We start from the raw sequence: 13,803 nt of genomic DNA on the forward strand, positions 1-13,803 counted from the left end.
CTCCTCTTTTCTCTTTATAGGTATATATAAAAGGAGAATGAATGTTTTGTGTTTATGGGTGTCTTAATTACTGAATTACTGTTTTGCAGTGCGGCATGTTGCTTGTAAGTTGATTCGCATGTGTGAGCACCCAGATGCTTCAGAAGAAGCTATTCATAGACAAATTCTGGTAAGTCCTAATTAAATCAAGAGAGGGCACATGCAGTGAGATAGTCATTACTCCTATGAAAATGGTTGAATTTTCCTGTGAAGATGGTTGAATTTAGTGTAAACGTGGAAGGGGTGTTATATCCTTTAATTCTGTCAATGTTGTTGTTATTCAGCCTCTAAGTTGTGTTTGACTCGTTGTGACACCATGGACTGCAGCAAACCAGGCTTCCCTGTGCCTTACCATCTCCTGGAGTTTTCTCAAACTGTTCATTGTCAGTAATGCCATCCAAGCATTTCATCCTCTCTTGCCCCGTTCTTCTCCTGCCCTCTGTCTTTCCCAACATCAGGGCTTTTCCAGTGAGTTGGTTCTTTGCATCAGGTGGCCAAAATATTGGAGCTTCAGCTTCAGCATCAGTCATTCCAGTGAATATTCAGGGTTGATTTCCTTTAGGATTGACTGGTTTGATTTCCTTGCTGTCTAAGGGATTCTTAAGAGTATTCTCTAGCACCACACTTGAAAAGCATCAGTTCTTCAGTGCTCAGCCTTCTTTATGGTCCATCCCTCACATCTGTACATGACTACTGGAAAAACCATAGCTTTGACTATACAGATGGACCTTTGTTGCTTTGACTATACAGATGGACCTTTGTTGGCAGAGAGATGTCTCTACTTTTAAATACGCTGTCTAGGTTTGTCATAGCTTTTCTCCAAAGGAGCAACCATCTTAATTTCATGGCTGCAATCACCTTCCACAGTGATTGTTTAACCCAAGAAAAAAAAAATCTGCCACCATTTCTACTTTTCCCCCATTTGATTGCCATAAAGTGATGGGACTGGATGCGATGATCTTAGCTTTTGATGCTGAGCTTTAAGCCAGACTTTTCACTGTCCTCTTTCACCTTCATCAAGGGCCTCTTCAGTTCCTCTTTGCTTTCTGCCATTATAGTGGTATTATCTGCATATCTGAGATTGTTGGTATTTCTCCCAGCAGTCTTGATTCCAGTTTGTGATTCATACAGCCCAGCATTTCACATGTTGTACTCTGCATATAAGTTAAATAAGCTGGGTGACAATATACAGCCTTGATGTACTCCTTTCCTAATTTTCAACCAGTCCTTTGTTCCATGTCCAGTTCTGACCGTTGCTTCTTGACCTGCCTACAGGTTTCTCATGAGACAGGTAAGGTGATCTGGTATTCCCATCTCTTTAAGAATTTTCCATAGCTGCTTGTGATCCACACAGTCAAAAGCTTTAGTGTAGTAAGTGAAGCAGAAGTAGGTGTTTTTCTGGAATTCCCTTGCTTTCTGTATGATCAAGCAGATGTTGGCAATTTGATCTCTGGTTCCTCTGCCTTTTCTAAATCCAGCTTGAACATCTGGAATTTTTTGGTTCATGTACTGCTGAAGCCTAGCTTGAAGGATTTTGAGTATTACCTTGCTACCATGTGAAATGAGGACAATTGTATGGTAGTTTGAACATTCTTTGGTATTACCTTTCTTTGGGATTGGAACGAAAACTGACCTTTTTCAGTCCTGTGGCCTCTGCTGAGTTTTCCAAATTTTCTGACATACTGAGTGCAGCATCATCTTTTAGGTTTGAAATAGCTCAGCTGGAATTCCATCACGTCCACTAGCTTTCTTCATAGTAATGCTTCCTAAGGCCCACTTGATTTCACACTCCAAGATGTCTGGCCTCTAGGTCAGTGGCCACACACACCATTGTGCTTATCCAGGTCAATAAGACCTTTTTTGTGTAGTTTTTCTGTTAATTCTTTACACCTCTTCTTAATCTCTTCTACTTCTGCTAGGTCCTTACCATTTCTTTTATTGTGTTTATCTTTGCATGAAATGTTCCCTTGGTATCTAATTTTTTTGAAGAGATTTCTAGTTTTCCTCTTCTTCTTTGGCTTGTTCACTCAAGAAGGCTTTCTTTTCTCTCCTTGCTGTTCTCTGGAACTCTGCATTCAGTTAGGTATATCTTTCCCTTTCTCCTTTGCCTTTCCCTTCTCTTCTCAGCTATTTGTAAGGCCCCCTCACACAACCACTTTGCCTTCTTGCATTTCTTTTTCTTGGGGATGATTTTGGTCACCACCTCTTGTACAGTGTTAACAGACCTCCGTCCACAATTCTTCAGGCACTCTGTCTGTCAGATCTAATCCCTTGAATCTATTTCTCACTTCCACTGTATAATTGTAAGGGATTTGATTTAGGTCATACCTGAATGGCCTAGTGGTTTTCCCTACTTTCTTCAATTTAAGTCTGAATTTGGCAATGATGAGTTCATGATCTGTGCCATAGTCAGCTCCCGGTCTTGTTTTTGCTGACTGTATAGAGCTTCTCCATCTTTGGCTGAAAAGAATATAATCAGTCTGATTTCGGTATTGACATCTGGTGATGTCCATGTGTAGAGTCTTCTCTTGTGTTGTTGGAAGAGGGTGTTTGCTATAACCAGTGCATTCTCTTGGCAAAACTCTGTTGTCCTTTGCTCTGCTTCATTTTGTACTCCAAGGACATACTTGCCTGTTACTCCAGTTATCTCTTGACTTCTTACTTTGCCTTCCAGTCCCCTATGATGAAAAGGACATCTTTTTTGGGTATTCTAGAAGGTGTTGTAGGTCTTCATAGAACCATTCAACTTCAGCTTCTTTGGCATTTAGTGATTTGGGCATAGACTTGGATTTTTGTGATACTGAATGATTTGCCTTGGAAACAAACAGAGATCATTCTGTCGTTTTTGAGATTGCTCCCCAAGCACTGCGTTTTGGGCTCTTTTGTTGACTATGAGGGCTACTCCATTCGTTCTAAGGGATTCTTGCCCACAGTAGTAGGTATAACAGTCATCTGAATTAAATTCTCCCATTCCCATCCATTTTAGTTCACTGATTCCTAAAATGACAGTGCTAACTGTTGCCATCTCCTGCTTGACCATGTCCAATTTACCTTGATTCGTGGATCTAACATTCCAGGTTCCTGTGCAATATTGTTCTCCATAGCATCGAACCCTACTTTCAGCACCAGACACATCCACAACTGAGCATCATTTCTGCTTTGGCCCAGCCTCTTCATTCTTTTCTGGAGCTATTTCTCTGCTCTTCCCCAGTAGTGTATTGGACACCTGCTGACCTGGGAGTCTCATCTTCCAGTGTCGTATGTTTTTGTCTTTTCATGCTATCAATGTTACTTTCATAATAATTATATCTGTTACCATTAGAGGTCTCAGTAGTACTGTAGTTGTTAGTACAGTAATTCAGTGGACTAAATGTTGAACTTATAATTTAGGATTTATGAAAAGTAATGAAAGTAGTCAAAAGTAATAGTTTTCTACTCCATCCCTTTCTACCTCTGTCTTGCTCCCTATGAGCAAGTATGTTTTTAATGGAAAATATTTTTCCCAGTATTTTAAAACAGTATTTTATTGAAAAGCTCAAATGTACACACAAAGTAGAAGATACAGTATGATTCCCCTATTTACTCATCACTCAGCTAGAGTAATCATCAACTCACCACCACTCTTGTTTGTTCTATATCTCTCCTAAGCAATCCCATGGATTATTTTGAAACATATCCAAAAAAATATTATTTTGCCCATAAATATTTCAGTACATGTTTCTTAAAGACAAGATTTTTATTCCAAAAAAACCCCTACCTATTATTATACCCAATTAAATTTAATAAGGATTTTTCTAAAATCATAAAATATCCAGTCTTCCCTCCCTGCAACTACTCACACTTATTCTCATCCATCCTGCTTCTTTCCAGTTGGTTTTTAGAATCAGCATTAAATTTGCACCTTGTACTTTGTTAATATATTCTAAATTCTGCATTCTGATAACTACATTGTTAGTGTATTGTTTAATATTAGTACTTTGTCCTCTGTTTTTCCAGAAAACTAGTAGTTAGATTTAGAAGCTTGATCTGATTCAGGTTCATTTTTGTCAGGAAGAATTCATCAGCGGCATGGTGTGCTTCCGTCAGGAGTCAGTAATGTTTGTTGTTTCTCTTCTGTTGTGTAGTGCCCTTTGATGATTGTTATCCCTAGATCCATTATTTCTGTGGAAATTTGCATATTCTACCTCTGTATTCCTTCTTTGTTTATTAACTGGAATAGAGAGAAGCTTTCATAAATGATTTGGTCACTCTGAAGTATACTTTGAGAAAGTCATGACTCTTCCCCTTTATTTAACAGTTTTCAGAATAATGAGTTGGTTCTCTAACATCCTTTAATAATGGCTAAGTGTTTTTTTTTTAACATTGTGAATTCATGGGTTTTAACATACTTAGTGACTGTCAATCCTTTGTAGTTATTATTCTTACTGAAGCACAGTGTCCTACTTTTGGCTAGTAGGAGCTTCTTTAAGTGGTTCTGAGTCTTTTGGCATGAACTCAGCAGTTTTTAATAGTTTTATTTGGTTTCTGATATGACAAGTTATCCAGGTTTGTCTTGTATAGTTCTTGCTCTAGACCTGGAATCAGCCATTCCTCTAAGGAGCCTTGTTTCCTTTTAGTGGAGAGTGTTATTTAGAAATAAGAGTCTGGATGTTACAGGTGCTCATTGCTATTGCATTGGCATTGTTTCTAGACCTTTTAAGTTGACAGAGCTATGAAGTACATTTTTTTAAAAAGAAAGTACATAATGAGTTCATACTGATATTTCCAGTTGCTATTTAGTATTATAGTATTTTACTTAGCTTCTTTTTTTTTTTAAACTTAGTTTCTGGATTTTATATTTGTGTCTCTTGGTTCTAAAAATCTTGGTGCTAAACATTAATATAATGAATAACCTCTTTTATCCTAAAAATTATTTTTATAACAGTTTCAGAATATACCAATATCAATATTATTACAAAGAATGATTTCTAAAAATGGTTAGGAATTTTTTTGCAGTTTTGTTCTTAAAGGTATATCCCACTAGGAATGTACAGTCAAAATATTGTTTCAGTATTATTAAAATATTATTTTAAAATTATGTCAAAAATTCCTTTCTCTATGATTATGCTGTCAACTTGATACAGTTAGATTTATTTGCTTCTATTTGCTTTTGATTTTTGTGATTGCTTCCCTCTTACTCATTTTGATTTAATGTTGTTTTATAATTATGTAAAATATTGACATGGTTCTGAAGTTAAGTCAAATCTACTAAAGGAACTATCTTCGGATAAGTCTAGCTTCTATCTCTCTCTTTTACATGCTATTCCCTCCCTTCCCCTGTAGATAACTATTTTGTTTATTTATTGTTTATCCTTTTGATTGTAGTTGTTAAGTTGCTAAGTCATCTCCTTGTGACTCATGGACTGCAGCACACTAGGCTTCCCTGTCCTTCATATGGATCTGAGTTTGCTCAGATTCATGTCATGTCCATTGAGTTGGTGATGGTATCTAACAAATCCTTTGATAGACATGTATGTATGTATGTGTATATGTATATAAATATGTATACAAACATTTTTCATAAACACATGTATGTATGCCTGTATGTACACATGTATTTTATTGAAGCATTATTTGTAGTATTAGTTTCATGTGTACAGCATAGTGATTCAGTATTTTTATAGATTATACTCCATTTTGGAGAAGGCAGTGGCACCCCACTCCAGTACTCTTGCCTGGAAAATCCCATGGATGGAGGAGCCTGGTGGGCTGCAGTCCATGGGGTTGCTTGGAAACGACTGAGCGATTTCACTCTCACTTTTCACTTTCCACTTTCATGCCTTGGAGTAGGAAATGGCAACCCACTCCAGTGTTCTTGCCTGGAGAATCCCAGGGATGGGGGAGCCTGGTGGGCTTACGTCTATTGGGTCGCACAGAGTCGGACACGACTGAAGCGACAGCAGCAGCATACTCCATTTAAAGTTATTATAAAGTAATGGCTGTATGGCCCTTTGCTGTACAATATATCTGTGTTGCTTATTTATTTTATACACAGTAGTTTGTATCTCTTTATCCCCAACCCCTTTCTTGTCCCTTCTTCCCGTTCACCGCTGGTAACCACTAGTTTCTTCTCTGTATCTATGAGCTTGTTTCTGTTTTGTTATATGTATTTGTTTGTTTTATCTTTTAGATTTCTTCATGTAAGTGATAGCATAGAATATTTGTCTTTCCTTTTGGTTTTAAAGTCTTCCCTGGTGGCTCAGATGGTAAAGCATCTGCCTACAATGCGGGAGACCCAGGTTCGATCCCTGGGTTGGGAAGATCCTTTGGAGAAGGAAATGGCAACCCACTCCAGTACTCTTGCCTGGAAAATCCCATGGATGGAGGAGTGTTGTAGGCTACAGTCCATGGGGTCGCAAAGAGTTGGACACAACTGAGCAACTTCACTTCCACTTTCTTTCTTCTTGTTTTAACATATAAGCAAATAGGTATTCATATCTATTTATCTAAGAATATCTTAACTGTTTATCTAAGAATACTTATAAGATTATTCTTACCTATTTATCTGAGAATACCTGTTTATCTAGGAACCTGCCCCAAGGCTCTTAGATAGTTGGTAACATTCCGTATGTATACTTTTCTCCACCATTTTTTGGAAAATAATAGTTCACTTTATTCTGAGATCACTACAGTTAACTTTGATTACTGTATTCTTGCCTGGAGAATCCCATGGACAGAAGAACTTGGTGGGGTTGTAGTCTGTAGGATCACACAGAGTTGGACATGACTGAGTGTGCATGCTTATGATTTGTTGTTGTTTAATCGCTCAGTCATGACCGACTCTTTGAGACCCCATGGACTGCAGCATGCCAGGCTTCCCTGTCCTTAACTGTCTCCCGGAATTTACTCAAACTCATGTCCATTAAGTCAGTGATGCCATCCAGCCATCTCATCCTCTGTCATCCCCTTCTCCTGCATCAGGGTCTTCTCCAGTGAGTGAGCTCTTCTCACTAGATGGCCAAAGTATTGGAGCTCCAGCTTTAGCATCAGTCCTTCCAATGATTATTCAGGACTGATTTCCTTTAGGATTGACTGGTTGGATCTCCTTGCAGTCCAAGGGACTCTCAAGAGTCTTCTCCAACACCACAGTTTGAAAGCATCAGTTTTTTGGTGCTCAGCCTTCTTTATGGTCCAACTCTGATACCTCTGCATGACTACTGGAAAAACTATAGCTTTGACTATATGGACCTTTGTCAGCAAAGTAATGTCTCTGCTTGTTAATAAGCTGTCTAGGTTGGTCATAGCTTTTCTTCCAAGGAGCACATGTCGTCGAATTTCATGGCTGCAATCACCATCTGCAGATTTTGGAGCCCAAGAAAATAAAGTCTGTCTCTGTTTCCATTGTTTTCCCATCTATTTGCCATGAAGTGATGGGACTGGATGCCATGATCTTAGTTTTTTAATGTTGAGTTTTAAGCTAGCTTTTTCACTCTGCTCTTTCACCTTCATCAAGAGGCTCTTCAAGAGTTCCTCTTCATTTTTTGCCATAGGAGTGGTGTCATCTGCATATCTGAACTTATTGATATTTCTCCCAGAAATCTTGATTCTGACTTGAGCTTCATCCAGCCCAGCATTTCACATGATGTACTCTGAATATAAGTTAAATAAGCAGGGTGACAGTATATAGCCTTGATGTATTCCTTTCCCAATTTTGTACCAGTCCATTGTTCCATGTCCAGTTCTGTTACTTCTTGACCTGCATACAGGTTTCTCAGGAGGCAGGTAAGGGAGTCTGGTATTTCCATTTCTTGAAGAATTTTCCACAGTTTGTTGTGATCCACACAGTCAAAGGCTTTAGCGTAGTCGATGAAGCAGAAGTTTTTCTGAAATTCTCTTGCTTTTTTCTGCGATCCAGTGGGTGTTGGCAATTTGATCTCTGGTTCCTCTGCCTTTCCTAAATCCAGCTTCTACCATCTGGAAGTTCTCAGTTCACATACTGTTGAATCCTAACTTTTAAGTATTTTGAGCATTTCCTTGCTAGCATGTGAAATGCGTGCAATTGTACAGTAGTTTGAACATTCTTTTACATTGCCCTGATTTGGGATTAGAATGAAAACTGACCTTTTCCAGTCCTGTGACCACTGCTGAATTTTCCAAATTTGCTGGCACATTGAGTGCAGCACTTTCACAACATCATCTTTTAGGATTTGAAATAGCTCAGCTGGAATTCCACTAGCTTTGTTCATAGTAATGCTTCCTAAGGCACACTTGGACTTCTCACTCCAGGATGTCTGGCTTTAGGTGTATTTTTTATTTATTTAACTTTTTTCCAGCCATACATATACATGTCCATTTTCCCCCAAACTCCCCTCCCATCCAGGCTGCCACATAACATTGAGCAGATTTCCATGTACTGTAGGGTAGGTCCTTCCTTTTTTTTTTTTTTTACCCAACTTAACATTATATCCTAGAGATCACTCCATAGCAGTATACAGACATATTCTTTATTTTTTTAGCTACATGGTATTATTCAATTGGTGCATGTACTTTATATTCAACCTGCCCTCTTTGATGGACATTTGAGTGCTGCAATGAAATGCCTTGTGCATGTATCTTTTCCTGTTTTTAAGGCTGTTACTCATAACCATTTTTGTTTTTATTTGTCATGTTTACGTCCATATATCTTAATCATATGCTTGTATCACTGTATTAGTTTGCTAGGCTACCATTAGAAAATACTATGGAGTGGGTGGTCTAAACAGTGGGAATTTATTTTCTCACAGTTCTGTCAAAAATCACGATCTAAAATCTAAAATCTTAAAAAGTTTAAGATCAGGGTGTTGGAAAGTTTGTTTTCTTCTGAGGCCTCTTTTTGGATTGCAGATGGCTGCTTTTTGGCTGTGCCCTCTGTGTGTGCACATCCCTGGTGTCCCTTTGTGTATCCAGATTTCTTATAAGGATACCAGTCAGATTGGATTAGGGCACACCTTAATGGTTTCATTTTAAATTTATTTTGTTATAGGACCTACCTTCAAATACAGTCACATTCTGAGGTACTGGGACCTAGGGCTTCAAATAAATTTTTGGATGGGGAGGGGGGCGATACAGCTCAGCGTACAATAATTAATTCTTGATTCATCAGCTTCATATATTGTCTGTTTCTTATACAGAAATACTACATATACCATGTTTCACAGATATGTGAAGATTTATCTCATATTACATATTGCCTCCCTGACTCTGCCTTTCAGTTTTTATTAGTTATATTATACTCTTTTTTATTTATGTTAATGATTATTATTTAAATTCAGATTTATTTATTTTTATATATTTAAGTATTTATTTCTTACTCCATCAGTTTTGGAGAGTATATATTTTTTAAGTTAATTATATTTTTGGACTGTGCTGGGTCTTTAATGCTACATGCAGGCTTTATCTAGTTCTGGTGAGTGGGGGTGCTACTCCTCTTTGCTGGGCATGGGCTTCTCATTGCTGTGGCTTCTCTTATGTGGAGCACAGGCTCTGGGCAAGCGGGCTCAGTCGTTATGGTGCCTAGCCCAGTTGCCCCATGGCATGTGGGATCTTCTCAGGCCAGGGACCAAACCTGCGTACCCTTCATTGGCAGGCAGATGCCCAACCACTGGACCACCAGGGAAGTCCCAGAGAGTATATCTTTACGTTCAACTCTGTGAGGATATTAGTACCTTTATCATTCTCTCTCCGTTTCCTCATCATTAACCTTCCAACTTCAGTTACATCTAATGTTTGCATTTTTGGCTTTATTGATTTTAAAGAATGATAACTAAAAGCATTTTATTGATTGTGACTGCTATTTAATTCTGTGGATAATAATGATGTATCTCTTTGTTTCCATCTATTAGCTGTCCTAATTCTATTTCCTCAGGTATTCTGTTTGTTGAGTAGTGGGTTGTCCTTTCATATTACTGGTTTCCCTCAAAAATTTGGTGATTCTTGCTTATATTTGGTTTGAGAGTCCTTGATAGTTTTCTGTGAATAGCGTGTCACACTATTTACTGTAACCCGAGTCCAATAACTGATCGAGAATTAGGAGCAGAGATTTTGCATTGACTTGTGTTGTCAGCCATTTGGAACTCTACTTTTTTCTAGTCTAAGTGATCATACTCACTGTTCCTTTCTGAGGAGGAGGGGAAAGTCTTTTGGGAGTGAAGCCTACTGCCTGATACTCCTCCTGTTCACATCTAGAATATTTCCGTATTTTGCATTTTTGTGCATTTTAGCATGTAGGTTTTTGCCTCAGTCAATTTGCTATTTTTCAGAGGTTCTTCATAATTTCCAATCAACTAAAAATACTCTTTTTTCAGGACTATTATTAATATTATTTCTATAAAAATATGTAAATTCCTAGAAATTATATGATATATATGATCTGTATCATAATATATATATATATGATATTATATATCGTTTCTAGTATATCATAGTATATAGTATATATACATATCATTTCTAGGGATTTGTAATAGAGGGTGTGGCTATAGTGTATACTCAATCCTCCATCTTGATTCAGTTCTTGTTTGCTTCCACAGTATTTGTATGTATTACTCATCAACTATTTATTTAGATGTCTTTCAGTTATAATAGTGTGAGCTTCTTTGGGGTGCCTGGCGTGTAATGGATATATAATAAGCATTTGCTGAACTAAGAAAATTTTTATTAGAGATATAATTAAATACCAGATCCCAGGTATGTTGACTTATAATCTAGTGTTTATCATAGAAAAATTTCTTCAGGTATGTGAGGCATTAATTTTTAGAACTTTCTCTTCTTGTTTAAATTATCCCAAAGTTTTCTTTTCATATTTCTTAGAAGATGTATTTTCAAGTCTATTAATTTTTTATTATTGCTTTTAAGACCATTTTTCTTTAATTATGGAGTTCCATGGAGAACATAGGATTCTAATAAATGCTGTTACTTTTTTGTTTTCTGTGGATTACACTACTGAATCTGGACAGAGGATTAAATATTTTACCCAGTATAATCATCAGCCAATTTAGAAGAGGTGTGAATTTTAAAAATTTATTAATTTTTAATTGGAAGATACTTAATTTACAATATTGTGTTGGTTTCTAACATCAGCATGAATCAACCATAGGCATATGTATTTCTCCACCCTCTTGAACCTCCCTCCCACCCCATCCAACCCTTCTGCATTGTTACAGAGCACTGAATTTGAGCTTCCTGAATTATACAGCAAATTCCCATTGGTTATCTGTTTTACATATGGTAATATATGTTTCAGTGCTATTCTCTCAATTCTTCCCACTCTCTTTTCCCCCACTGTGTCTACAAGTCTGTTCTCTATGTCTGCATCTCCACTGCTGCCCTGCAAGTGGGTTCATCAATGCCATCTTTCTAGATTCCATGTGAAAGTGAAAGTGTTAGTTACTTAGTCATGTCTGACTCTTTGTGACCCCATGGACTGTAGCCCTTCAGGCTCCTCTGTCCATGGAATTAATTCTTCAGGCAAGAATACTGGAGTGGGTTGCCTTTCCCTTCTCCAGGGGATCTTCTCGACCCAGTGACTGAACCCAGGTCCCCTGCAGGCAGATTCTTTACTATTCAAGCCACCAGGGAAGCCCTAGATTCCATATATATGCATTAATATACTGTATTTATCTTTCTCTTTTTGAGTTACTTCACTCTGTATAATAGGCTCTAAGTTCATCCACCTCATTAGGACTGACTCAAATGTTTTCCTTTTTGTGGCTGAGAAATATTCCATTATATATAGATACCCAAACTTCTTTATCCATTCATCAGTCAGTGGATATCTATGTCCATTGTCTTAGCTATTGTAGATAGTACTGCAGTGAATATTTGGGTGCTTGTGTCTTTTTCTGTTATGGTTTCCTCAGGGTATATGCCCAGTATTGAGATTGTTGGGTTATATGGTAGTTTTATTCCTAGTACTTTAAGGAATATCCATACTGTTCTCCATAGTCGCTGTATCAATTTACATTCTCACCAACAATACAAGAGAGTTCCCTTTTCTCTACATCTTCTCCAGCATTTATTGTTTATAGATTTTTTTGATGATGATCATTCTGATTGGTGTGAGGTGACACCTCATTGCAGTTTTGATTTGCATTTCTCTAATAATGAGCAGTGTTGAGCATCTTTTCGTGTATTTATTAGCCATCAGTATGTCTTCTTTGGAGAAATGTCTGTTTAGATCTTCTGCCCACTTTTTGTTTGAGTTGTTTGTTTTTCTGGTATTGAACTTCATGAGCTCCTTGTATATTTTAGAGATGAATGCTTTGTCAGATATCTCATTTGTAATTATTTTCTCCCATTCTGAGGTTTGTCTTTTCACCTCATTTGTAGTTTCCTTTGTTGTGCAAAAGCTTTTAAGTTTAATTAGGTCCCATTTGTTTATTTTCATTTTTATTTCCATTACTCTAGGATGTGAATCAGAGAATTTGCTGTGATTTATGTCAAGGAGTGTACTGTCTATGTTTTCCTGTTAGGAGCTTTATAGTTTCTGGCCTTACATTTAAGTCTTTAATCCATTTTGAGTTTATTTTTGTGTGTGGTGTTAGGAGGTGTTCTAGATTCATTCTTTTACATATAGCTGCTTGGCTTTTCCAGCACCACTGTTGAATAGGCTGTCTTTTCTCCATTGTATATCCTTGCATCCTTGGTCAAACATAAGGTGCCCATATGTGCGTGGGTTTATCTCTGGGCTTTATGTCTTGTTCCATTGATCTGTATTTCTGTTTTTGTGCCAGTACCATATTGTCTTGATGACTGTAGCTTTGTATAAAGTCTGAAGTCAGGAAGGTTGATTCCTCCAGCTCAGTTTTTCTTTCTTAAGATTGCTTTGGCTATTCGAGGTCTTTTCTGTTTCCATGCAAATTATGAAATTTCTTGTTCTAGTTCTGTGAAAAATACCATTGGTAGTTTGTTAGGGATTGCACTGAATCTGTAGATTGCTTTGAGTAGTTTAGTCGTTTTCACAATGTTGATTCTTCCAATCCCAATCTAAGAACATGATATATCTCTGTGTCATCTTTGATTTCTTTCATCAGTGTCTTACAGATTTCTGCATACAGGTCTTTTGTCTCTTTACATAAGTTTATTCCTAGATATTTTATTCTTTTTTTTTTTTTTTTGAAGTAGTGAATGGGATTGTTTCCTTAATTTCTCTTTCTGATTTTTCATTGTTAGTGTATAGGAATGCAAGGGATGTCTGTGTATCTTTTATTCCAATATGCATTCCTTTTCTTTCTTTTTCTTCTCCGACTGCTGTGGCTAGGACTTCCAAAACTGTGTTGAATAATAGTGGCAAGAGTGGGCACCCTTTTCTTGTTCCTAATTTTAGAGGAAATGCTTTCATTTTTGCACCATTGAAAATAATGTTTGCTATGGGTTTGTCATATGTGGCCTTTAATATGTTGAGGTATGTTCCTTCTATGCCTACTTTCTCGAGAGTTTTTATTATAAATGAGTGTTGAATTTTGTGGAATAGCTTTCTCTAGATGATTGTTTTTTATCTCTCAGTTTGTTAATATGGTATATAGCATTGATTGATTTGCATATACTGAAGAATCCTTGCATCACAGGGATAAAGCCCACTTGATCATGATGTATGGTCCTTTTAATGTGTTGTTGGATTCTATTTGCTAGAATTGTGTTGAGGATTTTTTCATATATGTTCATCATTGATATTGGCCTGTGATTTTCTTTCTTTGTGGCAACTTTGTCCCTTGTCTGGTTTTGGTATCAGTATGATGGGGGCTTTGT

The 13,803-nt window shown here is 37.2% G+C and overlaps 1 protein-coding gene and 1 non-coding gene across 3 annotated transcripts in view; both read left to right on the top strand.

Moving 5' to 3' along the window:
* The window catches only part of TEX11 (testis expressed 11), a 203,971-nt gene that overhangs the window by 29,749 nt on the left and 160,419 nt on the right, over positions 1 to 13,803 (top strand). For both annotated transcript variants that reach the window (XM_002700044.5, XM_024988612.1), the window contains exon 5: positions 90 to 169. In XM_002700044.5, the coding sequence (XP_002700090.2) occupies positions 90 to 169 (80 nt within the window). The remainder of the gene's footprint in view (positions 1 to 89; positions 170 to 13,803) is intronic.
* TRNAC-ACA (transfer RNA cysteine (anticodon ACA)) lies at positions 6,267 to 6,338 on the top strand. Its single transcript has one exon. It is a non-coding gene; the product is annotated as a tRNA-Cys (tRNA).

The sequence above is a fragment of the Bos taurus genome, chromosome X (assembly GCF_002263795.3).
Source record: "Bos taurus isolate L1 Dominette 01449 registration number 42190680 breed Hereford chromosome X, ARS-UCD2.0, whole genome shotgun sequence".
In the NCBI taxonomy this organism is placed as follows: Eukaryota; Metazoa; Chordata; class Mammalia; order Artiodactyla; family Bovidae; genus Bos; species Bos taurus.